This window comes from Pristis pectinata, chromosome 32 (genome assembly GCF_009764475.1).
Source record: "Pristis pectinata isolate sPriPec2 chromosome 32, sPriPec2.1.pri, whole genome shotgun sequence".
In the NCBI taxonomy this organism is placed as follows: domain Eukaryota; kingdom Metazoa; phylum Chordata; class Chondrichthyes; order Rhinopristiformes; family Pristidae; genus Pristis; species Pristis pectinata.
This window is the reverse complement of record NC_067436.1, coordinates 5,482,883-5,510,416: the sequence shown is the minus strand read 5'-3', so window position 1 is coordinate 5,510,416 and position 27,534 is coordinate 5,482,883. Positions and strand designations below refer to the sequence as shown.

Genomic DNA, 27,534 nt, shown 5'->3' with positions numbered 1-27,534 from the left:
GTTTGTGTGTGTGGGTGTATCTCATCCTCGTTGCGATTCCCCCTCACGTTTGCAGTCTTGTGTGTGTGTGTGTGTGCAAGTGCGCATCCGTTCCCATTCATTCTGTCCCCACGTCTGCCTTTGTGATTAAACTGCTTTTAAGCCTATGTCCAGAGTCTTCTATCTTTAAGATTCCCAAAGAACCTTTTCACACAACAGAGGTTCACCTGGATGTTGCCTAGGATGGAGTGTTTCAGTTATCAGGAGAGCCTGGAGAAGCAAGTTCCATTCACTCTGGAGCTGAGGACGTTAAGAGGGGACATGGTTGGGGTATATAAAATTATGAGGGGTAGAGATCGGGTAGATGCAGGACACTTTTCCCCAGATCTGAAATAGATTTAGGGTAAGGGGGAAGAGATTCATAGGGGATCTGAGATGGACCTTCTTCACCCAGACAGTGGTGAGTACCTGAATACATCCCCCGAGAGAGTGGTTGTAGAGCTGACAGAACAGAAAGACTGTTCACCGACTGACTGAAATGAGCCAAGAATGGGTGCAGAAGGGAAAGAATTGAAGAAATGATTCCAGAGAGAGGTTGCCCTCCACATGGAGGTCTCACCCTCTCTGAAGGGCACTTCCGCTGGTGAAATACCATGCCTGCGTATCTTTGACAGGATGAAGTGGCTCCAAACCACGGCGCCTCCATGAGCGGACAATGTTTAAAATAAGAAGCAGAAGCAGTAGTGGGCCATGGCATCCTGGGCTACTTGCTATGGAGGCAGTGCAGTGAAGGTTCACCAGACTGTGTCCCGAGGTGACAGGTTTCCCTCATGAGGAGAGGCTGAGCAGGTGATGCCTGGGGAGAGGTGACCTCACTGAAACAGGCTGGATGTGAGGCAGGATAATTCCCCTGCTTCAGGAGTCTAGAACTCGGGTCACAGTCCTGGAATAAAGGGTTGGCTTCTTGGTTCTGAGAGGAGGAGAAATCTCTTTAACTCAGAAGGCAGTGAATCTGTCTCGGATGGCTGCGGAGGGTGTTGTTGTGTTTACACAGAGATTGACTGATTTCTGGATATGAGCAGAATCAAGAGGTATGGGTGTAGATAGTGTTGAGGCACAAGGTATCCATGACCTCATTGAGTGGCGAGTGGACTCCTGCTCCGACTTGCCCCTGATGGTTGCTCCTCTGTTCAGCACGATCGCCGCCGAGCTACCTCAGCACCATTTTCTTGCACCATTCCCTCAATATCCCTATCGATACAACACAGGGAAAGGATACCTCCTGTCAGTGGGTGGGCCAGTGGGAGGGGCAGGGTAATCATCTGGTGTCACGCCTGTGCCAACTAGCTACCCAGTGCAGGCTGTTCAACACTGCAAAGGCATCGCTGGCACATTACAGTCTAACTGATGCCACTCAACAAGTAGCACTGCTGATGTAATGGGCAGGGGTTCTCTTCAAGTCAATATATTTACCACCTACAGTAAGACTTCAATACTCCAGCACTTTGGTGCTGAGTTAGCAGGTTTTCTGGATTACTTCATTGATAGTCAAGCACACTTTCATTTCACTTTTTGTGAACAAGTTACACAGTACAGGATCTCCCTGGGTTATGAACTGACTTATGGACAGCCCATACATAGGAGCGAGCGTGTGGGAAACCAGCGGGATGGATGGGGACGGATTTGCCAGCTGCTGTGGGGCTGGAGGCATCTTCTGCCGGGTGGGAACGGGGCATCTCCGTGTGACTTCTCTCCCCACCAAACCCTTCCCCCCCAACAAGCCGCAACAATTGGGGGGCTGGGTCATGTTGAGCAGAGCTGGGAGCCCTGAACAGACTCACCCTGGTAGCCCTTACGTCCCTGCTTGTCACCCTCCAACAGCTGTCTCCACCTTCACCCTCCCCTCCCCTCACTCCATCTGCCTTTGTCTACCTCCACCTATCATCCGCCTGCCTCTTGCCCAACTCCACCCCTCCCCCTCTCCTTCCTGCCATCTTTCACCCCCTCAGTCCACCTACCGGCCCCATCTCCTCCCTCGCCCTCTCCTCTTTATACCAGCTACCTCCCCTCTCAGTCCTGAAGCAGGGTTTCGACCTGAAACGTCGACAGTTCTTTCCCCCCCTGCACAGATGCTGCTCGACCCGCTGAGTTCCTCTAGCAGTTTGCTGCTCCAGATTCCAGCATCTGTAGTCACTTGTGTCTCTCACTTGCTCCCTCACTGAGTCAGTGAGGCCGGCTGGCGGCCACTCTCTCCACGCCTGCTCGCTCTCCCGTCACCGCCACTTCTGTGATCCTCTCCCACACACTGTTGTTGTTTACTTCCAACTTACAGTCTGGGTTACAAACAGTTCTCGGGAGTAGAACCTCGTTGTAACCTGTGGAACATTCTGCAGTATAATAAATTTTCCAGTGAACCTGGTGAGCTTAAAGGGAATATGCAAGAGAAACAAGGGACTGCAGATGCAAAGGACTAGATGAAAAAACAACAAGATGCTGGAGGAACTCAGCAGGCTAGGCAGCATCCATGGAGAAAAGCAGGTCAGGACCCTTCTTCAGGACTGAAGATAGGAAAAGGGGGAAGCCCAATATATAAGGGGGAGAAACAGAGCAGTGATAGGTGGACAAAAGAGGGGAGGCGGGGTGGGCACAAGGTGGTGTTAGGTAGATGCAGTTAAGAGATAGTGAGAGGCAGGTGTGGGGGAGGAGGGGAGAGCAGATCCACTGGGAGATGGGTCAAAGGTAAGGAGGCAGGTGCCCCATGGGGGTGGGGGAGGAGAGGAAAAGAAATAGGCGAGGAGAAAAAAGAGAGGATAGGAAAGGGAAGAAAAGAAGAGGCATGGTGGGTGGGTGGGTGGGTGGGGGGTGCAGGTTGGTTTACTTAAAGTGGAAGAATTCGATGTTCATGCCATTAGGCTGTAGGGTCCCAAGGCAGAAAATGAGGTGCTGCTCCTCCAGTTTGCATTTGGACTTCTCCCGGCAGTGGAGGAGGCCGAGGACTGACATATCAGTGATGGTGTGGGAGGGGGAGCTGAAGTGACTGGCAACAGGGAGATACAGATCGCGGTTATGGATGGACCGCAGGTGCTCTATGAAATGGTCACCTAGTCTGCGTTTGGTCTCACCGATGCAGAGGAGGCCACACTTGGAGCACCAAATACAGTAGATGATATTAAGGGAGGTGTGGGTGAATCTCTGCCTCACCTTAAAGGACTGTTTGGTCGCTGGACGGAGGTGATGGAGGTGGTGTAGGGGTAGGTGTTACACCTACGGTGGGGGCAGTGGGAAGTCCCTGGGGTGGGAGTGGAATGTGCAAGTGTCCAGCTCAGCCACAAACCCACCCACATTCCTGACCCCTGGAGTTCCAGACCTGGGCTCTAGCTTCACAGCAGGCCTACAGTGTAAACCCGTAGCTCACATTCCAGATTGATGAGTGAGCTGGGTGTTGGACCATTGGGATCGCCAAACTATCGGATACCAAATTATTGGAATTTTCCTGTCCCTGAGAAACAAACAGGTTCCATTTTTTCCAGACATCCAGAAGTCGATTTTGTCCGTAAGTCGGAAAATACACAAAAACCACTCTCTGGTAACTGTAACTCCACAGTATTGTAATGAACAGCATCAAAAGCGCATAAGACTGATCAGAAGGACCAATTACTGAAAATGGAGAGCGAGAGGAAACTAGTTCTGGCGATCATAGGAACGAACTGATATAGGTATGTCGGCCTTTTGAATTTAATAATACTACGGGGGCTCATTCGTATGTAGGGGTGTCCGTAAATTGGGTGTTCCTAACGCTGGAATGGCCTGTATTTCCTTACCACATAGAGGATGGCCATTTCGGCCCAATGAGTCTATACTGGCCCAAGGACAATCCCATTCTGCTACATTTCCCCATGACCTATTCACCCACATTGCCATCAACTCCCCCCAGATTTTACCCCACCACACACACACACACACACACACGGGGCATTTCTGGGGGGAGGGGAGCATTGAGAGCTGTGTGTGCAGTGGGGCGGGTGGAGTGCAGAGGAAGGCTGCCACGTTGACCGAGTGTGTTGTGTTGGAGGGCCTGTGCCGGGTGGAAACAGGTTGCTGCTACAAGCGGCGGCCGGAAGGGGCCGGGGTGCAGTGAGCGGTGCCGGCGGCGTGGGGACGGGGCGAGCGGCGGGGCTCCTTCTCCTGCTCGGCTGGGCCAGGTAAGGGCAGCTGGTCGGGAAGCCGGGGCTGTCCCGGCCGGTTCGGAGCCGCCCCCCGTGGCCGGACGGGACGGGCCGGTTGTGCAGGTGGGGGGAGGAGGCGGCGGGCTCCCCCCCCCCCCCCCCGGGTCCCGGCCTCCCCGCCCCAGACAGCGGCGGAACCTCACACCACCCCCTGGACGATCGGGGTGGGGGAAGGAGCCGAGTGCTCGGTGCCTAATTCAGTCCCAGCGCTTGTGTCCCCGGGCGCCGACTGCTACATTATAGGACAGCACAGGACCTTCGGCTGACCCTGTGTGTGTGCTGACCCTGATGCCGATCCAAACTAACCCCACCTGGTCTATATTCCTCCACCCTCTGCCTCTAGATGCTCTAGATGCCTCTGAAATGTTGCTATGGTATTTGCTTGCTGGCAGTGAGTTCCAGGCACCTACCACCCTCTGTGTAAATAAAAACACCTCCTAAATCTCATTTTCCCCCTCTCACCTTAGACCTATGCCCCCCAGCAACAGAGCCATAGATTTACACAGCACGGACACAGGCTGTTCAGTCCAACTCATCCATGCCGACCAAGATACCTATCTAAGATTGTCCCATTTGACCCATATCCCTCTAAATCTTTCCTATCGATGCACCTGTCTGAATGTCTTTCAAACATTGTAATTGTCCCCACCTCTACAGCTTCCCCTCACAACTCTTTACATATACCCACCACCCTCTGTGTGAACTAGTTTCCCCTCAGGTCCCTTTTAAATCCTTCCACTGTCTTTGACATTTCCACCTAAGAAAAAGATTCTGACTATCCATAGGTTCAGAAGAGGTTCACCAGGATGCTGCCTGGATTAGAGGGTATTAATTATAAGGAGAGGTTGGACAAACTGGGGTTGCTTTCTTTATTTTATAAACTTCTATCAGGTCTCCCCTAAGCCTGTGACGAATGTCGAATGTCACAGGCTTAGGGGAGACCTGATAAAAGTTTATAAAATTATGAGAGGCCTATAGGGTAAACTGTCAGAATCTCCTTCCCAGGTTAGAAATGTTAAATTCTAGAGGGCATAGCTTTAAGGTGAGGGGGAGGGGTGGGGGCAGCTATTTTACACAGAGAGTATAATCCATGCAACATCCTCAGCATGCAGCAAGATATTAACAGAGAATGCTGGAGATATTCTGCAGGCCAGTCAACATCTGCGGAGTGAGAAACAGTTAAAGTTTCGTTAGAACTATGTTACAAAATATAGCTCTCTGTAGCGGCTGCTACCACGATGCGAAAGTAAGACACTAGTCGATGAGCTGCAGAACAAAACTGATTTATTTTCCTGCCTTGCGTGGGCCTTTTAAGAGAAACGGTTCCCGCCCACCGAAAACAGAAATGACGTATGCGCTACATCATCAAACTTATCCCGCGTGCGGGTTCTCCCCGTCGCTCAGGGAAGACAAAGGCCCAGCGCCATCTTGGGCCTCGCTGCTCCGACGATGCGCGACCCGACCGCCGAGCCGGTTCGCTTGTTCGGACAGTGAGTCGCTACATTACTATAGTATGGTCTTGCACATGCTGTCCGATATTGTTTGTTTAATGGAGACACAAGAGCTGCAGATGCTGGAATCTGGAGCAACACACAAAAATGCTGGAGAAACTCACAGGTCAGGTGGCATCTACAGAGGGAAATGGACAGTCGATGTTTCCGATTGAGACCTGTCTCGACCTGAAAAGTCGACTGCCCTCTTCCCTCCATAGATGCTGCCTGACCCGCATTGTTTGTTTAGTCATGTTTTATGAAGCAGTGTTCTAATTTTGATTTCTCGTGGATGATGAGACAGAATGGTTGCAGCAGTGAAGGAGGCCATTTGGCCCATAGAGTCTCTGCTGGCTCCATGTTAGAGCAGATCAGCTAAGTCCACTCTCCCTCCCCGTCACCCTACAAATTCTTTGCTTTCACAAACTTATCAGGTTCCTGTTTGGATCTGCCTCTACTACAACCCCGGCTGTGCATTCTAAAACCCTCTCACCATCCTTCTGTTCACGGTAGTGTAGTGGTTAGCGTAACGCTATTACAGTGCCAGCGACCCGGGTTTAATTCCGGCTGCTGTCTGTAAGGAGTTTGTATGTTCTCATCGTGTCTGCATGGGTTTCCTCTGTGTGCTCTGGTTTCCTCACACAAAGATGTACAGGTTAGGAAGTTGTGGGCATGCTATGTTGGCATTGGAAGCGTGGCGACACTTGTGGGCTGCCCCCAGAACACTCTATGGAAAAGATGTATTTCACTGTGTGTTTCGATGTACATGTGACCAATAAAGATATCTTTTGTCAATTGCTGTCATTCTGTGTACCCTGTTTCCTGCCCTGTCATTTTCAAGGAACAATACATATTTACCAGCAGATCTCTGTTCCTGTACCCTTTTCAGAATTCTGCTCTCTAACTTATATTGCCTCTTCCTACAAAAATGTAACACTTAACATTTCCCAGCATTAATCTTCATCCATCATCTACCTGCCCATTCCATTAGCCTGTCTATTACTCCATTACTACACAAATATTGTATACGTGCTATTCATAATAGGTGGCGTGTAGGACACAAAGTATTCTGACAAATATGTAAAGCATAACTTTTGCTTATGTGACAATTATTTGCTTACCAACCTTATCTGAGTGTGAGTTTTCCAATTTATCCTGTGAATGTCTTGAAGGGAATAAAACAGTGACGCACTTGGTGACCCTGAGCCATACCAGTGGTATTCCTCACCACCTATCTTCCCTCACTGTAATAATGCTAGGCACCATCGCAAACAGAGCCTGACAAGTATGTGAATGAATGTGTAGAGTGATGAGGAGTGCGCTTGGTTGGATTGCTCTTATGTAGAGCTAGTAGGGACTCTGCAGGCTGAATTGCCTCCTTCGATTCTGAAATCATTTCTGTAATCATCCACTACAAATGAAAATTAAAACACTTTATAAAACACCATCAAACCAACAACATTGGGCAGTTTGACAAAGACCATAAAACTGTATGCCACATTTTATAACATAGCTCTGATGGAATATCTCACTTCAGAGATGGTGCCTGACCTGCTGAGTATCTCCTGCATTTTCTATTTATATTTTGCAACATGTTGGATGACAATGGAGCTGTTGGCATCTGGAGTTCTGGACCCTGCCAGTGATTCCTGTGTTCTTGTCAACAGAAAAGCTAAATAGAGTCATAGAGCTGTGCAGCAGAGCAAAGTGCTCTTTGGTCCACCATGTCCATACCCATCTTTTTGCCTTTCTACACTAATCCCATTTGCCCGTGTTAGGACTGTAACCTTCTCTGCCTTGCCTGTTTAAGCGTCTGTCTAAACGGCTGTTGAATGCAGTGATTGTATTTGATTCCACCTCCTCTGGCAGCACGTTCCAGGTATCAACCACTCTCTGTGTTAAAAAAATTTACCCCTCAGATTCCCTTTAAACTCTTTAAGGCTTTGCCCTCTTGTTTTTGATACCTTTACCCTATATAGGCCTTTCATAATTTTATATACTATTAGGTTGCCCCTCAGCCTCTGACGGTCCAGGGGAAACAAGCCCAACTTATCCAATGTCTCACAACTAAAGTCCTCCAATCCAGGCAACATCCTGGTAAAAAATGTCAAACACTAGAGGACATGCATTTAAGATCAGAATCAGGTTTATTATCATTGATTTACTGTATATGTCGTGAAATTTGTTGCTTTGCGGCAGCAGTAGAGTGCAAAGACATAAAAATTAACTATAAATTACAAAATAAATAAATAGTGCAAAAAAAAGGAATAATGAAGTAGGGTTCATGGATTATTCAGAAATCTGATGGCGGAGGTGAAGAAGCTGTTCCTAAATTGATGGTGGGAGGGTTGTGCCTGTGATGGAGCTGGCTGAGTCTACAACCCTCTGCGGCCTCTTTCAATCCTGTGCATTGGAGCCTCCATACCAGGCAGTGATGCAACCAGTCAGAATGCTCTCCACCATACAGCTGTAGAAATTCGCAAGAGTCTTTGGTGACATACCAAATCTTCTAAAACTCCTAACGAAGTAGAGCTGCTGGTGTGCCTTCTTCGTGATTGCATCAATGTGTTGATCCTCAGGGTAGATCCTCTGGGACGTTGACACCCAGGAACTTGAAGCTGCTCACCCTTTCCACCGCTGACCTCTCAATGAGGACTGGTGTGTGTTCTCCCGACTTCCCCTTCCCGAAGTCCACAGTCATTTTCTTGGTTTTGTTGATGTTGAGTGTGAGGTTGTTGTTGCGACACCACTCAGCCAGCTGAACTATCTCACTCCTGTATGCCTCCTCATCGCCATCTGAGAGGAGGAAAGTTTACGAGAGATGTGCAGGACAAGTATTTTTACACAGAGAGTGGTGGATGACTGGAAGATGCTGCCGGGGTAGTGGTGGAAGCAAATATAATAGTGGCATTTAAGAGGCTGTTAGCTACATGAATATGTAGGGATATGATAATGTGCAGCAGAAGAAATTTAGTTTAATTTGGCATCGTGTTTGGCATAGACATTGTGGGCTGAAGGACCTGTAAATCTCCTCTGCACTCTCTCCAAGACAATTGCATCCTCAAACAGTCAAAGAGGGAGCAGCGTAAGGTGTTTTTATGCGTGGGACATTTACTCTGCCCCACAGAATTCTGTCAGAAAGGAGGATCTTAGTATTGGATGCGTTCACTTCTGGGACCTTTCAGAAAGCTGGTCTCTTAATTGGAGCTCTTGAGGGTGGGACCATGCCAGCTCTGAGTGTGGGCAGTCACTCCCTGCAGAAAAACATCCCATGGGATCTTTCCCTGCATCTGGGTTCAGCCTCAGGTAGGTAAGTCCAGCTCTACAGATAATCCCTGATCAAATCTGAGTGTAATTCTGAAACGTACTGAATACTGAAAGGCCTGGATATAGAGAAGATGTTTCCGTTAGTCGGAGAGTTTAGCATCTGAGGGCACAGCCTCAGAATAAAGGGACTTCCTTTTAGAACTGAGATGAGGAGGAATTTCTTCAGCCAGAGGGTGGTGAGCCTGTGGAACTTGTTGCCACGGAGGGCGGTGGAAGCCAAATCATTGGGTGTATTTAAGGCAGAAGTTGGTTCTTGACTGGTGAGGGGGTTAAGGGTTACCAGAAGAAGGCAGAAGGATGGGGTTGAGAAAAAATATAATCAGCTATGATTGAATGGCCTAATTCTGCTCCTATATCTTATGGTACTGGGCTTTGGGTCTGGTGCTAGCTCAGATCTTCGGGCTCCCTCCTGAATCCCATTCATCTTCAGCTCCCAGCTTAAAGAAGACCGTCAGATGTGGCGTGAAAGGTCACCTGAACCTTCTCAGGATCATCTCCCAGGTGCGAGGCGGATCTCTGTCGTGCCCTGGTATTATTTCTGCAGCTTGTGGTTTGGTGTGGGAGGTGGCTTAAAATATTTTCCTCTAACCACACCCTGCCAGGCTTGCGCTGCTGAACTCGGATCCAATTTCCTCCAATCTTTCTGCAGCTCTGCCAACACACACACACACACTGTGGCCGCGGAGGATGGAATGACTGCTCTCAGGAGAGGCAAGATGAACAGCCAGAGGTGAGTGACTCCTGTCGCTCCGTGATCGCCCCCCCCCCCCCTCTACCCGTGCCCCGGACGGCCGCTCCGTGTCCTGCTAACTTCTGCAGGAGTTTGTAAGCTGGCCCCGTGGGAGGGGACCGGGACCCAGGCCCCGGACCCCGGATCCCGGATCCCGGACCCCGGATCCCAGACACAGCTGCTGGGCGGGACGTTAATGTTCTCCTCAAAAGCTTTGGCGGCGGTAGAATAAAAATCCGGAGCAGGAGCCGGGCCGGGACATGAGAGCGGTGTTGTTGTTGGTGCCGGGATCCTGACACTGGGGCCCACCGTGTGTGGTTGTCATGGCAACGTGTCCGGTCAGACAGTTTACTCCTGAGCGCACTCCCCGAGGAGTTCTTTGTACTTCTGGAGCTGCGATTATTTATTTATTTATTTATTTATTTGATTGATTGATTGATTGATTTTAAAAGCAGCCAATGCCAGGGGTTTGAGTAAATGGCGGGAGGACGCGGCAGGCCGAGCAGCGGCTGTGGGGAAGGTCCCGAGGCGGCCGGCCGTCACTGCCCCTTTAAGCGGCATTTCCGTCGGCAGAAGGGGAGCAGCTGTTGCGGGGGCGTGTGCCAGGTGCCTGCCTTCCCCCTTCCCCCCCCAGGGGAGGGGAGAGGATGGGGTGGAGATGGGGGACAGCGGGTTTACAGGCCTGTGTCAGTGGTCTGCCTGTAGCCAGGGTCGTCAGGGGTGGGAGGCTGTCTGCCTGTAGCCAGGGCTCCCTAGGGTAGAAGGCTGTCTGCCTGCCTGTAGCCAGGGCCCCTGAGGGTGGGAGGCCATCTGCCTGTAGCCAGGGCCCCTGGGGGTGGGAGACTGCCTGCCTGTAGCCAGGGCCATCAGGAGAGGGAGGCTACCTGCCTGTAGCCAGGCCCCCCGGGGGTGGAGGTCGTCTGCCTGTAGCCAGGCCCCCCGGGGGTGGAGGTCGTCTGCCTGTAGCCAGGGCCCCTGGGGGTGGGAGGCTGCCTGCCTGTAGCTAGGGCCATCAGGAGAGGGAGGCTGTCTGCCTGTAGCCATGGCCCCTTGGGATGGTGGGGGCTCTCTGCCTGTAGCCAGGCACACCGGCCCCTGCCCCCACAAGCAGAGTGAAGTTATACAATCATACCATGGTTACAACATACAAGCAGGCCATTCAGCCCATCTTGTCTGTGAACCATTTCTCTACCAGGGTGACTTGCTTGTTCCACGTCCGGCCCTTTCTCCATAGCCTCTAAGATTTTCTCCACTGTACATTTATTCGGTTCCCTCTGGAAAGCTACAGGAGAACGTGCCTCCACAGCATCTGCAGGCAGTGCGTTCCAGATGTAAACCACATGCTGCACACAGAATAAGTTTTTTTCCTTGGGTCACTGTTGACTACCTGTGACCTCTGGACTTGGATGGGTTTATCCTGCCAACTGATTGTGCGTTCTTGCTGAGGTCAGCAATCCAACAGGTGCGTCACTGTGGCAGGTCGTATGATCTATTAGTGCATCATTTAGACAAGCACACAGCCCAGGTGCTTTATGTTGGAACACAGCATGCTAGATTGGATTACTGTTCTCTGTTCTCCACTTGGTTATATTTTGTTTCTCCCTCCCATCCCCCCACAACTCTGCCTCTCTTACTGCAGCAGCAGTTCAATGGATTCCACTCTCACCTCAGGTTAGGCTGTGGTTTCACGAACCATTCGGGAGGTTTAGATCAAACCCCAGACTGGTACTCCAGTGCAGCACAGTGGGAACACCACAGCATTGAAGTGCTTCCTTTAGGATCTGATGTCAAACTAGGACCCATATGCCCTCTCAAGGGAACTATTCTCACTGCAATCATTTGAAAAGACCAGGGGTGCCCAGACTATTATTGTATTACTCTTTATGGGATCATTACTCAGTGGCTGTGTTCACAATTGTGGGCATATTTGAGATGTGGTCTGAAGTTTGGGTCTTCTTCCTGCTAGTTGTTCATTGGTAGCTGTTTGCCAATCTTTTTGTTTTATACATTAATTCAGGAGGTGTTGGCATCACTGGTTTATTGCCTGTCCTCTGAGCTCATCTTGAAATGTTGAAGTCTTTTGTGAAGTTGCTCTGACAATTCCCATTTATTTCACCTCTCTCTTCCTGCTCCTTAAAGTGCTCTCTGAGATTCTTCTGGTGACCTCTCCTCATCACTCCATGAAATTTAGTATAAACTTTCGTCTGCTAATCCTCCCGTTGAAACATCTTTGGCCTTGGGATGTTAAAGGTGTTCTAAAGGTGCAAATTTTCATTGTTTTTCTCCTCATTCTTGGTAGCTTCCAGTTCTGTTTGGTAATATGTTGTTTTGCTAGAAAATGGTATTTGACCCAAACAGGTGTAACTGTGACATATACCTCGCTTATGTAGGGCAGTGTGTGTCTAAAGCAAGGCATATGTTAAATACATAAACCACTCAATCTTCTGTGGGATTCTAACAAGCGAGTCAAGAAAAAAAATCTAACCTAAATCTAAGTCCATGCAGCACAGATTGAGAGTGGAGGGTTAACATTACACTGTTATCTGCCTGTGTAACACCATTATTGATGTGGATGTATCACTTTATTTACCAAAGCTAATAGAGAGATACAATGGAAATAATGCTTTATAACCAGGAAATGCATGCAAATGTAAGGTTTATAGAATGATTTATTGGTTTAGAGTGGTTTTATGGAAGTATTTCACAGGAATTTATTTTCCACAAAAGATGGAGGATCACAAGGTCATACAGCACAGGCCCTTTGGCGCAGTGCAGCTGTGCTCGTTTTTTATAGAGCTGTCTTAATTTCACTATTCATCTTTCCTCATACCTTCGGAAATCTTTGCTTTGGAGTATTTACCCAATTGTTTTATAAAAGATTATAAAAGGTTTACCGCTCTTGTAAGTTAAAAGTTTATGAGAGTGCTGTAGGTAGTGCACCTACCGCACAACTCCAGCGATCCAGGTTCAATCTTGACTTTGGGTGCTGTCTGTGTCGAGTTTGCATGTTCTCCCAGTGACCATGTGGGTTTGCCCTTCGTAACATCTGGCTGCATGTAAATAAAACTGCTGGTTATTTTATCTTATGGCACTGGCAACTGGGTCTCCTTCCTTACTGTGTCAAAGCACTTCATAATTTTCAGCATCTGCCTTAAACCTCCCCTAGTCTTCTCTGCTGAAGTGTGAACATCCACAAAAACAGAAGTCCCTCATTGTTGCACCATGCTTGTAAATCTTTTTAGCTTCTCTCCAAAGACAAGATATCCTTCCTAAAGCTTAGAATTGTACATATTCCTTCTACAGACAGGTCAGAGACTCTGCTAACTGCTGCATATGTTTACAAGGTTTCATAAACTTCAGCATATTTACTAGTGAGAGATGGAGAACTTGTAATGGGGAATAAGGAAGCATCAGAGGAAGGTACAAAGAAAGTGTCTGAAATTTTAGAGAACCAAGGGTCCAGTGAGAATGAAGATTGCTCTGTGAGTTAGCATAGACTCAATGGGCCAGTGAGAATGATCATAGGAAAGGATTTGGTGAGTTTGAAAGCTGATAAATCTCAAGGACCTGAAGTTCCATCCCAGAGTTCTGAAAGAGCTGGCTTTAGAGATAGTGTATGCTCTGGTGCCATCTTCCAAAACCTATAGCTGTTGGAACTCTTCCTGTGGATCTTTATATATCTTATCTTTTTATTTTTTTATTAGTCACATGTACATCGAGACACAGTGAAATACATCTTTTTGCGTAGAGTGTTCTGGGGGGCAGCCCGCAAGTGTCGCCACGCTTCCGGCGCCAACATAGCGTGCCCACAACTTCCTAACCTGTACGTCTTTTGGAATGTGAGAGGAAACCGGAGCACCCGGAGGAAAACCACGCAGACATGGGGAGAACGTACAAACTCCTTACAGGCAGTGGCCGGATTTGAACCTGGGTCGCTGGCGCTGTAAAGTGTTACGCTAACCGCTACACTACCGTGCCTGCCCGGTACAGTAAATGTGACCCTACAATTAAAGAAAGGACAAAGGGAGGGCAAATGGGGAACTGCTGTTCTGTTAGCCTAATGTCAGTGGTAGGGAAATTGCTGGAATCTTTAATGAAGAGTCATAGAGTCATACAGCACGGAAGTAGCCACACTCTTCCATGTCATCCAAGACGCCCATCTAAGCTAGTCCAATTTGCCCATGTTTGGCCCAAATCCCTTAACCTTTCCTCTCCATGTACCTGTGAAATGTCTTTGAAATGTTCTTGTTGTACCCGCCTCTATCACTTCCTCCGGCAGCTCGTTCCATATACACACCACCCTCTGTGTGAAGAAGTTGCTCCACAAGTCTCTCTTAAATCTTTCCCCTCTTACCTTAAGCTTATGCCCTCTAGTTTTAGACTCACCTGCCCTGGGAAAAAGACTGTGACCTTTTGCCTTATCTATGTTCCTCATGATTTTATACACCTCTGTAAGAATATAACAACAAAACAACTTCAAAAGAATAATAAGATTGAGCAGTATTAGCATGGATTTTTGAAAGGTCAATTATGTGTCATTTAATTTGTAGGAGTCCTTTGAAGGTGTGACTAGTAGAATAGATACATGGGGGGAAAAGTGGATGAGCAGGTTTTCAGAAGGCTTTTGATAAGGTCCTATGTAGAAGGTTGGCCAGCAAGGCTAGAGTACGTGGAATCTGGGTGTACCATTACTGCTGTTGATTGGGAATTGGTTATTGGAGAGAGAGGAGAGTGGGGACAAACAAGTCTCAGGCTGGCAGGCAGTGACCAGCGGGAGACCACATGGATCTGGTGCTTGGGGCCCCAGCTATTCATGATCTGTATCAATGATTTGTCAAAGGGGTTTGGCATATTCTTGAAGGACTCAATTCTTGAAGGACTCAACCGGATGGCTGTGGGGAGGGTGTTTTCCCCTGGCTGAGGACTCTAGAACCGGAGGGGGGCGGCCACAGTTTGAGAATAAGGGGTAGGTCAATTAGACAGAGATGAGGAGATGTGTCTTCACTTGCTGCATGGTGAATCTTTGGAATTCTCTACACTGCAGAGTTATGAAGGATTAGTCACTGAATTCTTTGAAAGTGGAGAATGATAGCTTTCTGGACATTGGGATACAGGGATAGTGCTGGAAAATGGCACAGAGATATAAGATCAGCCTTGATGAATAGCAGAGCAGGCTTACAATGTCAATGGCTTATTTCTTAAGCAGGCAATAATAAGAAATATACAAGCACATATCTAACCAGAGAACTACTCTACTGTTTGCCACGGGCTTGTGTTAACAAAACACCACACACAAGCAAGAAGAATCAAGTGACAGAGGAAGATTCTTGTCTGAAAGGCCCAGCAATCTCCACTCTGGGAAGGGTGGGGGATTGTACAGTGTGAATCAGCCCAGGATGTCTCCAACAATCACATCGTGATCTCATCCACTGTGTGAAAGAACGTGTTGTGGCCTTGTACAAACTGGTTGACAAACTCTGTGCCCAGACAAGCTTTGGTGAAGAATTGCTGCATTTATAACTAATGGCTGGATTTTTAACAGCTCTGTACTTTTGACATTGTATTTAAACTTTATGCAAATGCATCTCAATATTGCCATGTAAAAACAATGACTGTACTTCAAAAGTCTTCATAGACTGAAATGTTTTGAGATGTGAAAGGTGATAAACAAATACATTGGGTACTCACAATGCAGTCCCCTCCCCGCTGGAGAAACCAAGTAGAGGTTGCATTGGCTAGGACTTATATATATACCTCTATATATTCCCTGGAATGTAGGAGATTGAGGGGTGAACTGACAGAGGTATAAAGATCATGAGGGGCATAGACAGGATGAAAGCACATTGTCTTTTTTTTGCAGAGAGGGGTTGCTAAAAACAGGAAGGCATAGGTTTAAAATCAGAGGTGAGAGATTTAAAAAGGACAGCAGGGGTAGCTCCTTCATGCGAAGGATGGAACTTATTTGGAATGAGCTGCCAGAAATAGTGGTTGAGACGGGCACATTAGCAACATGTAAAAGCCATCTAAAAAAGTACATTGATAGGGGAGGTTTAGAGGGCTGTGGACCAAACGCTGGGTGATGAGACTAGCTCATTGGGCAACACAGTCGGCTTGGACGAGTTGGGCCAAAGGGCCTGTTTCCATGCTGTATGACTCTATGACCACTCTGCAGAGCACCCACACTCAGTCTGCAGGAGTAACCCTGAGCTTCCTGTTGCCAGCCACATTGTCCCCACCTCACTCGCGCTCTGACCTCTCTATGGTCCCCGGTACTGTTATAGTGCCCAACGTAACTGTGAGGAACGACGTCTCACTTTCTGACTTGGATGGTTGGAGTCTTCCAGACTCAGTGTTGATTCAACACTTTCAGGTAGCTCACTGTTTGCAGGAAAGATTCATGAGGATGTTACTGGGACTGGAGGGCTCGAGTTATAAGGAGAGGCGAGATAGGCTGGGACTATTTTCCCTGGAACGTAGAAGGTGACCTTAAAATCATGAGAGTCATAACATCCCTAGTCTTTTCACCAGGGTAGGGGAGTCCAGGTTTAAGGTGAGCGGGGAAAGATTTAAAAGAGATCTGAGGTGGAAACTTTTCACCGAGAGGGTAATGGGTACCTGAGGAGGTGGGACAGTTGGGTGCAGTTACAACATTTAAAAGACAGAAGTCTAGATCGAAAAGGGTTCCAGGGATATGAGCCAAACACAGGCAAGTGGGAGTAGCTCAGATGGACATACTGGTTGGCATTGGCCATACTGGTTGGCATTGGACAAGCTGGGCCGAAGGGCCTGTTTCCATGCTGTATAGCTCTATGACGTTTTCTGCTTGTCAGAGCTCGCCTGTTCTGCTGTAGGTTATCCATCTGTAATATTACCTTTGCTGTTTCATTTGCTGGGCATTTCCTACAGCTCGGACCTGCCTCTCTCAGCCTTTAGATGGCCACAATGTGTGGGTGAGTGGTAGGATTCACGGAAAATAGGCAAGAATAAGTTACAGGGGCAAATTATTGAGGTAGTGGGATTGCTCTGAGTTAGCATAGACTCAATGGGCCAAATAGCCTCTTTCTCTGCCATAAGGAAATATGGAAAGGGTAATCATTCTGCTACATAGCTGTTAATGGAGAAGGTTTGAAGCATACTAGAAGTAGCCTAGGGTTTCATATTATGTGCGACATAGGTGAACAATCAGGAGACAGACACAAAAAGCACTGCTCAGTGTGCCTGGTTCAGTTAGTGTCCATTGCATTTGTTTTTCTGTTGGCAATGCACTTTAAGTAAAGAAAGGCTTCACTTATTCCTCACTTTTGAGAAGCTTGGGATCTCCCCAAAGCTGCAAATCTCTGAGGTGTACCCAATATTGTCGGAAGCACAGCAGGTGATTTGTGCACAGCAAACTCCCAGAAACTGGTGGGGTAAACATTCTCCCAGTCTGATTTGGTGATGGTGGAGGGGTGACTATCGGCCAGGAGACTGGGATTAACTCCCTCTGGGAATGAAGCAGTCTGACGGGGAGGTGAGACTGTTACCCAGCCACGGGTGAGAACAGTCATCCTTGTGCCCGATTAAAGGGTGATTTGAAACACAAGCCATCCTCTCGCCTCTTCATCCAGACCACAGAATTCAGGGGCATATCAAGGGCACTGATCCATTCTCCTGGGGAAGGGGGGGGGGGGGGTGGGAGAAGAGGGGTCACAGGTCTCATCCTGAATTCGTTATCGCATAAAGACCAGGTACTTGAGTTCAGGATGTGACGTGATGCCCCAGGAGGATGTGGGTTGGGGCAGTGTAACTATTCACTATTTATTAACACTTCAGATGGTGTAGAGACACATGCTGTACACCTCCTTGCAGGGATAAAAATACTTAATTTTCTTCCTGGCATGCAGAGTCGATCTGTGTTTGCTTACTTTCACTTTTCTGTCTCTTTCCCATATGTGTCAAAGTCATCACCTCATCCATTCCTACAAGGTAACCTTGCAGATTCCAGGGCCAACCAATTATCCCACTTCCTGTCCAGCTGCTTCCACTGGCCCTGACACCAGCTCTCCCACTGGAAGTAGGAAACTCCAGTAGTAGTGTGTAAGTGTGTTACGCAGGGTGGTTGGGAGGAGAGTGTGTGAGAAAGGAGAGTGTAGAGAAGGCCCTGAACCTAACAAAGAGGTGGATGTTGTATGAGAGAAGGTAACGGTAGTGTAGCGGTTAGCGTAACGCTATTACAGTGCCAGTGACCTGGGTTCAGTTCTGGCCGCTGTCTGTAAGGAGTTTGTATGTTCTCCCCGTGTCTGCGTGGGTTTCCTCCGGGTCCTCCGGTTTCCTCCCACATTCCAAAGATATGTTGGCGCCGGAGGCGTGGTGACACTTGCGAGCTGCCCCCAGAACATTCTACGCAAAAGATGCATTTCACTGTGTTTTGATGTACGTGTGACTAATAAAGAAATCTTATCTTAACAACTGATTCATAGAGTGATGCAGCACAGAAACAGGCCCTTCGGCCCATTGAGTCCATACTGACCATCAACCACACACTCATCCTCCATTAATCCTTTTTATTCTTCCCACATTCCTGTCAACTTCTCCACATTCTACCACACACTTACACACTCAGGGCAATTTAAAGTGGCTAATTAACCTAGCAACCTGCACGCCTTTGTGGTATGGGAGGAAACCCACACTATCACTAAGAGAATGTGCAAACTCCACACAGACAGCACCCGAGGTAATTGGTTTATTATTGTCACATGTACAGAGGTACAGTGAAAAACCTTGATTTGCATGCCATCCATACAGATCATTTCATCACATCAATACATCGAGGTAGTACAAGGGAAAAGCAATAACAGAATGCAGAATGAAGTTTTGCAGTTACAGAGAAAGTGCAGTGCAGGCAGACAATAAGGCGCAAGGGTCATGACAAGGTAGATTGTGAGGTCAAGAGTCCATCTTACTGTACAAGAGGTCCGTTCAATAGTCTTACACAGCGGGATAGAAGCTGTCCTTGAGCCTGGTGGTACGTGCTTTCAGGCTTTTGTGTCTTCTGCCCGATGGGAGGGGGAGAAGAGAGAATGACTGGGGTGGGAGGGGTTTTTGATTAGGTTGGCTGCTTTTCCAAGGCAGCGAGAAGTGTAGAGACACAGTCCGCCCTGCTAGTGGGCCAAAACATAACCAGTGACTGTAATGGAGGGATCTGGGACATTGGTTGAATAGTATGATGCTTCGATACAACTGTGTCAGGTTGATGCATGGACAATTGGTTTTAAAGCTCCTAATTCAGCCACAATGCCCCAATATTCACCGAAGCCCTGCAGGCTTGACCGGTGTTTCTGCTGCGTCAGAATCCAGTGCACAGACTGATGCCGTGGGCCCTTTGTAGTAGTGGGGTGGGTGGGTACAGGTGACATGCTTGAGCATTTCCCTGTGTCTGGGGTCATAGATTCATCAGGGAAAGGCTGACTGTCTTCTCCAAAGGGCTTCAGTCAGCCAGTAGGGTTTTTAAGACAACCCACTAGTTCTGTGTTCACCATCAGTTATATTGGCTTTTCACTCCAATCTAATGAACCGAATTTAAATCCCGCCCCCCCCCCCCCGAGACAGCTTCCCGAAACTGGGCAACCTCACTCAGTAAGGGCCTGAAGACTGGAGCACTGCCTGAGATCCGTGGGGCAGCAAGTAATGTGGCTTTGGGGTTGGTGGGTTATCGGTGTAGCTAGTGGCGTGTTGCAGCCAGTATCCATAAATATATAAAAAACAGTTGCAGATGCTGGAAATCTGAAATAAAAACAGAAAATGCTGGAAAGGTGCAGCAAGTCGTGCAGCATCTGTGGAGAGAGAAGCAATCAATGTTTCGGATACAATGAAGGGTCACAGATCCAAAACATTGACTGTTTCTCTTTCCACAGAGACTGCCTGACTTGCTGAGCTTTTTTTCCCAGTATTTTCTGTTGTTATTATAGTGGAGTATTCAGGCTGGTAGGTAACTTAACTATCAGGGGTGCTTAGTGGAATATTGCAGCTAGTTAGTGGAGTATTGTAGCTAGTTAGTGGAGTATTGCAGCTAGTTAATGGAGTTTCCTAGGTGGTTAGTGGACTGTTGGAGCTGGATTATGACCTGATGAAATGTTGGCTGTGTTTTGCAATTTAAAAAGGCTTTGTTGTGTGAAGCCTTTTCTCATTGCTATTAGTGCATGCGATTATTATCCCAATTAGTGAAAACTAAATAAATGTTGGCAATTATTCTTCTCACACAGATTATCACTTTGGTATGACCTCCCTGATAATGGATTTTCTAGGTGACCTCTTCAACCGGGGAAAGTTCAGCAAAATCTTTTCTTATTCCCTCCTTTAAGTTACCTTTTCAATGCAAGGCAGAAACTTTAAAAACAGCCTTCTTCTCTGGTGCAGTGGAAATTTCCGCTCCCCTCCCCTTCCAGTGGAGAGTTATAGACTGTTCCTCAGTATGTACTCTGATTGGAGCCTTGGTTGTAGATGGGGTTTGGGCTCCAGCGAGGACACTGGTCCCATTGTGTGGTAGCTCTGTGTCAGCAGAGTGGGCCAATCTCTCCCACTGTTACTCACAGATGCTGAGAGAAGAAGACAGATTTAAGTACTTTATTTGTGTTCCTCAGCTGGTATTTGACGCCTTAATGTGGCTGTAATTTAATTAGAATCCCTTTTGTATGGGCTCTATTTAAAGGAGATCAACCTTTGCTGAGAAGTTTTTAAGTACTCTATTCAGACACTGTGTTGTGGCACCACAGTTTACGTGCGGTCTTCCTGAATGTGTTTCTTTCATAGGGTTGTAAGCAAACAGCACGAGGCAGACCCTCTGGTCCTATTTACACCAATCGCATTTTATTCTCCCCACATCCCCATCAATTCCCCCGCAGGTTTCTACCACTCACCTCCACACCAGGGGCAATTTACGGTGGCCAATTAGTCTATGAACCAGCACGTCTTTGAGGTGTGGGAGCTCCTTGTTGTTAGGTTGCTACGTTAATGTGCAGCATGGTGGCAGTGCAGGTGGTGCTGCTGCTTAAAGCTCCCGTGACCCGGGTTCCATCCTAATCCCCGCTGTTGTCCGTGTGGAGTTTGTACGTTCTCCCCGGGTCTGCATGGGTTTCCTCTGGGTGCTCTGGTTTCCTCCCACATCCCAAAGATGCATAGGCTGGTGGGTTAATCAGTTATTATAAATAACCAAGGAGAGCTGATGAGCATATGGGAGAGAATGGGTTACAGGGAAATAAGTGAAACAGTAAGATTGATGGGAATGTTCTGGGATCTAGCATGGATTTGATGGACCAAATATGTAATTGGGAGATATGAAATGAGAACGACGTCTTCTATTCTCAGGAACCTTCATATCCGTGATATTGCCGTGGGACAAGCTCTGTTGAAAATAAAGAAGTCTCCATGCTCTCTGCCCATTGTTACTCCCAGTGGGAATAAGGTTGGAGGCAGAGGGCATGTAACACGGAACAACCGGAGTGATCCTGTGATTTAGTGTGTTGCATTCTTGCCTTTGAGTCAGAAATTGTAATCTCAATCCTCATCACAGAGATTTGAATAAATCAGCTCATTATCGGACTGCATTACTGAGGGGGAGCTGCAACCAGGTGCTGAGTTGTAGGTGAGAGATTAAACTGAGACAGATCATTATGTACCTCTCATCCAAGAGGTAACCTGCTCTGTGTCCATTACTGTTTGTGCGTTCTTGCTCCTTGAAAATTGTCTGCCATACTTTCTACATCAAAATGGCCATTGTTCTTCAATTATAAACCTGTTTGGGGACATTCCAAGGTTGTGAAGATGTGTTTCTTTTTATGTCATGGATCTTAAACAAAGACATGAAAGTAAAGTGACCTGGAAGAAAACTATACAGATGAGCACAATACAAGGTCCCGAATCAAATGTCAGTGAGGTAAGACTCACAACACAAGTCAGGACATTCAGTCCTATATCCATTAGCCATCCTATGTTTTCTGGTATTTATTCTCCAAGTGAACCTCCACATCCTTGTACATTTTTTTGCCTGTGCGGATCTCGCTGTGCAGAAATAGTTCAGAATTCCTACAACATCATATTGATGGCACTTTGGGATGTCCTGAGGCTATGACTGATACTTTAATAAATAGTGGCTTTTAGTCTATTTGTTTTTACGTTGGCAGAAGATTTGCTACATTCAACTTGTGACTAGTATTAATTTGTTTTATATTTCTGTATTCACTCCTTGGGATTGGGGCATCACTGGGAAGGCCAGCATTTATTGCCCATCCCTGACTGCTCTCGAAGAAGGTGGTGAGCTGCCTCTTGAACCGCTGTAGTCCCTCTGGTGAAGGTGCTCCCACAGTGCCATTGGTCGGGGGGTGGGTTCCAGGATTGAGCCCCAGCGACGACAAAGAGCCGGCGATGTATTTCCGTGCCAGGATGCTGCACACCTTGAAGGGGAACCGTTAGGTGGTGGTGTTCCCATTGCATCTGCTGCCTTTGTCCTCCTTGGTGGCAGAGGTTTTGTGTTTCAGCGATGCTGTTGTGATTTTATAGATGTTACACACTGCAGCCACTGTGTGCCAGTGGTGAAGAGAATGAAGGTTTAGGGTGATGGATGGAGTAACAATCTACTTGATGCTTTGTTCTGGTTGGTGTGGAGCCTCTTGAGTGTTGTTTGTGTTGCATGCATCCAGGCAACTGGAGAATATTGTATTACGTGCTTGATCTATGCTTTTAGATTGTGGAAGTGTTTTGGATTGTTGGGAAGTGAATCACTGGCTCTGGGATATCCAGCCTCTCACCTGCGCTTGCAGCCACAGCATTAAGGTTGCTCGTCCAGTTGAGATTCTGGTTGATGGTGATCCCCCAGCTGTTGACGGTGAGGACGTGGTGACTGAATGTCCAGGGTTAGACTCTCTGATTGAAAAATACTATGATGCTGGAGGAACTCAGCAGGCCAGGCAGAAAAGCTGGCAGTCAACGTTTCGGGTCAGGACCCTTCTTCAGGACCTTCTCCACAGATGCTGCCTGGCCTGCTGAGTTCCTCCAGCATCATTGTGTTTTTCATCTAGATTCCAGTATCTGCAGTCCTTTATTTCTCTGGTTAGACTTTCTCACTGGAGGTGGCCATTGCCTGCTTCTTTTGTGGTGTGAATGTTGGCTTCTACCAGGCCATGCTTGAATGACGTCTCAGTGACAGCTTGCTGTTTCATGGAATATTGTTTAGGTGACTGCTGTTTTTTTCCGGTCAGTTTGCTAAGAATTGAGATTTAAGAATTGGAAAATAAATAACATTTAAATAAAGAATGTTGCACCAATGAGCTTGTTTTTCATTTGTGTGGCAAGTCTTTGAACCTTCCTTGCCCATTTTCCTTTGTGACTTTGTGGTGGATTAATGCCGACTTTGATCAGCTGCATCCCTGAAGAAAGTTTGTTTGATTTTGCAAACCAATTTCACAGAATGGCCTGGACTGTAACCATCACTTCTACATGAGCAGCTGATTGATTAAATGAATCAGACAGAATGCAGTGACTTAGCTGAAAGAGCAGAATGGAATTAGGCATCCCCTGAAGGATTTAATCTCTTGTCAGATGATTATTGTGTGGTCAGATAGGAAAATCAAATGAAGCAGTTTATGCCCAGGAGACTGATCGTGTGTTGTGAAATATTTGCTTTTTATTCCATTAACATTGCTTCGACAGCTAGAGAAAGTCTGATGCAGCGTGAAGCAGTGGGTTTGTGGTCCTCACTTCTCTGTTCCCCTCTGATGAGGTGCTAGTGTAATCATCCCTTCTGTGAAATATAATCTGAGACTCGCTTTTCAAGGCTGCTGAAAACTTGCCTGCTCTAATTGGACTCTTGAGCAGCACAAAAAGTGCTGGAGGAACTCAGCAGGTCAGGCAGCATCTATGGAGGGAAATGAACAGTCAACATCGTGGGCCAAGACCCTTCATCCGGATTTATGAAGGGTCTCGGCTTGAAACATCAGCTGTTCATTTCCCTCCATAGATGCTGCTTGACCTGCTGAGTTCCTCCAGCATTTTGTGTGTGTTGCTCCAGATGTCCAGCATCTGCAGTCTCTCTTGTGTCTCTATTGTTTATTGTTTTAAGCTCTTTATTGTTTTAAACCAGTTTATGTCCAATATAGATGTTATACTGTTGCTTCTCTTCTGTCTTATAAGTCTTTCTTGTAAATAATTTTAACTGTTAATGTTAATGTATGCGTAACAATCCACGTGAGTGATGTCTGCCATGTTACTCCTGTTTACCTGTTACCATCAGCAACGTACACAAAATGCTGGAGGAACTCAGCAGGTCAGGCAGCATCTCTGGAGGGAAATCTCCAAGTTCCTTGATTTCCCCCTATTGCATCTTAGGCTTGCACTATTTCTCTCCAGCTTTCTTGCTTATAAGCTCTATGTCTCTCCTGCAACCGCTCCATCCCTCTCCTTTCACACCCCCTTGACCCCTCTCTCTGCCTCTGTGTGTGTGTGTGTGTGTGTGTGTGTGTGTGTGTGTGTGTGTGTATGTGTGTCACTCTCTCTGCCTCTTGTCTCCCTCCCTCTCTGCCTCTCTCTCTCTCGCTCTCTGTCTCGCCCTCTCACTCTCTAAACAGAAAATGATGGAAACACTCAGCAAGTTGGGCAGGATTTGTGGAAAGAGAAACAGAATTACTGCCTCAGGTTGAAGACATTTAAAACTTTCCTTTTCCACTAAGGTTTCAGCCACCTCTCTTAGAACCTCTGTCACTTTACCTGGAATCTCTGTGCCATGTGCCAAGTATTTTTGTCTGATTACTCTCTTGCAAAGGACCTTGGGAAGTTCACTACATTGCAGATGCTACATATACCCAAATTGTTGTTGTTGTTGACATAAACCATCACACACAGACAATGCCAATGAGTTCTTCTATTGCTACAGGCTGAAATCGCCATTGGAAATTGATCCCTTACAGAGTGACCGCAGCCCCTCCCCAAACCTGGATGCGATTGAGACCTCTGTGGAAGAGGATAGCTTTGAATCACGCTCACGTGGAAGGTAAAGGATTTCCTTCCTCTGATCTACATTGCAGTGGAACGTTTCATTATGATGCCGGGGTTTAGCGGGATAATTATGTGGACAGGTAGAATAACCTTGGCAAGAGAGGATTGGGGGAGCTCTGGTTAAAGTGTTTCACATATTTAAAGGATACGATAGAGTAGGGAATGGAACATAATTTCCTTTGGCTGGGAAATTAAGAATTGGGGATGAAGTATTTGGGTCATATAATCTGGAAACAGACCATTTGGTTTACCAAGTCCGTGTCAACCATCAAGCCCATTTAGAGTAAGTTCCAAATTTATTACATTCTTACTCCATTCCCATCAATTCCCTCAGATTCTGCCTCTCACCTACACACTAGAGGCAGTTGACAATGGTCTTTGGGCTGTGGGAGGAAGCCCACATGGCCACAGTGGGCACAGACAGACACCACACAGACAGCACCCAAGCTCAGCGTTGAACCTGGCTCCCTGGAGCTGTGAGGCAGCGACTGACTCTACAAACCAAGCCAAAATAATCATAATCCTGAAATTAGAACTTGGCCATTTCTGGACTGAAATCAGTTCATGTTTCCCGAGGTGAGAAGAGAAGCTTGAGAGGAGATTTGAGGTGTACTGGCCTCTGATTAGTTTGGGGTGGGTAGAGTGAGGGAAACTGTAGCAGATCAGCAGATGGGTCAGGTACCAGGGGATGCAAAATGTGGGAAGAATAAAAAAAAATTGGGATTAACATAGGATCAGTGTAAAATAGGTGGTTGATGGTTGGCACAGACTCAATGGGCTGAAGGGCCTGTTTCTGTGCTGTATCTCTCTCCCATATATACTGTGTATATACAGCATATATATAAGGGTCTCACTAGCAGTTGGTGACAAATGTGTCACAGCTCATGAGATCCCCTACGTGAAGCCAGTAAGTCATTCATGGAGACTTGGGGCTTTTGTCTGTCTAATGTAGCCAACACCAGGGAGTGAGACCCATCTCTGCTGCACCTAAACAGGCCAACAGTTGCGGGTCCATTGTCGCACCCTGTGGATCAAGGGAGAGCAGGTGAATCTGAGACTTGCCGATGATGCTGGCTGAGTGAGGAACATCGGGCTTTAATTCATTCAGCTACCACCTAAAACATCCTCTTTACCATCTTTCCAAAGTACTTTGTCTCCCTGGGCAGCTGCACTAAGGATTTTCTCAAACCTTGGAGAAAGGCTTAAACCCATAACTTGCTGCTTCAGATCCCACTGTGTTACCCATACTCAGAGGCCCTAGAAAGACAGGTTTTACCCCACTGACAGCTGGCGCTTACACATATGTACCAGCTAACATGGACATAGATACAGGGTCTCCTCAGGCTACATGACCCAACCTATGGAAATCTGACTTTATGCAAATTCTCCCATACATTTTTAAAGCATTTTTCAATCTGGTAAGAACAAAAATAAGATGTTTCATGGTATTCATTAATGATGGGATACAGTATATATTCCATTAGTTTAATTATGGGTAGTGTTATGGTGATTATTGAATTAAATGAAAGAATTATAACAAGTGTATGTAGAGCGATAGGATGTAGGTTACTACAGAAGATGGACATTTCCGACTTATGGGAAATCGACTTATGGACACTTCTCAAGAACAGAACCCTAATGTCACCCAGGGCCTGTTTGTGTTAGGGTTATACAGCACAGACATAGGCCCTTCGGCCCAACTGGCCAATGCTAACCAAGATGCCCATCCAAGCCAGTCCCATTTGCCAGCATATGGCCCACAACCTTCTAAACCTTTCCAATCCATGTACCTGTCCAACTGTCTTCTAAAAGTTGTTATCGTATCTGCCTCAACCACTTCCTCTGGCAGCTGATTCCACGTAGATACCACCCGTTGTATATATATAAAAAAAGTTGTCCCTCAAGTTCACGTGGGGTAGGTAGATAGAGGGACAGTCGGTCCCTTGACAGTCAGCATGGCTTTGTGCAGGGCAAGTCGTGCCTTACTAACTTGATTGAGCTTGTTGACGAGGTGACGAGGGTGATTGATGAAGGTAGAGCTGTGGATGTTGTCTGCATGGATTTTAGTAAGGCGTTTGACAAGGTCCCTTATGGGAGGCTCACCCAGAAGATTAAGATGCATAGGATCCACGGTGAATTGGTCGTTTGGATTCAGAACTGGTTTGCCCATAGAAGACAGAGGGTAGTGGTTGATGGGACTTATTCTAGCTGGAGGTCTGTGACTAGTGGCGTTCCTCAGGGATCTGTACTGGGACCTCTGCTGTTTGTGATGAATATAAATGACCTGGATTAAAGTGTAGATGGGTGGGTTAGTAAGTTTGCAGATGATACAAAGATTGGTGGTGTTGTGGATAGTATAGAAGACTGGCAAAGGATACAGTGGGATATAGATCAGTTGCAGATATGGGCGGAGAAATGGCAGGTGGAGTTTAAACTGGCCAAATGTGAAGTGTTGCACTTTGGGAGATCAAATGTAAAGAGACAGTACACTGTTAATGGCAAGACCCTTAACAGTGTTGATGAGCAGAGGGATCTTGGGGTCCAAGTTCATAGCTTTCTGAAAGTGGCTTCACAGGTTGATAGGGCAGCAAAGTAGGCATATAGCACACTTGCCTTCATTGGTCAAGACATTGAGTTCAAAAGTCAGGAAGTTAAGCTGCAGCTTTATAAAACTTTAGTTAGGCCGCATCTGGAGTGTTGCATTCAGTTCTAGTCGCTCCATGATAGGAAGAATGTTGAGGCTTTGGAGAGGGTGCAG

The 27,534-nt window shown here is 47.1% G+C and overlaps 1 protein-coding gene across 1 annotated transcript in view; it reads left to right on the top strand.

Moving 5' to 3' along the window:
- The first annotated feature begins 4,028 nt into the window (after positions 1-4,028).
- The window catches only part of gramd2aa (GRAM domain containing 2Aa), a 58,089-nt gene continuing 34,583 nt past the window's right edge, over positions 4,029-27,534 (top strand). Inside the window, exons 1-3 of the mRNA XM_052042580.1 lie at positions 4,029-4,181; positions 9,672-9,752; positions 24,655-24,771. Of these exons, the coding sequence (XP_051898540.1) occupies positions 9,715-9,752; positions 24,655-24,771 (155 nt within the window). The 5' untranslated portion in view covers positions 4,029-4,181; positions 9,672-9,714. The remainder of the gene's footprint in view (positions 4,182-9,671; positions 9,753-24,654; positions 24,772-27,534) is intronic.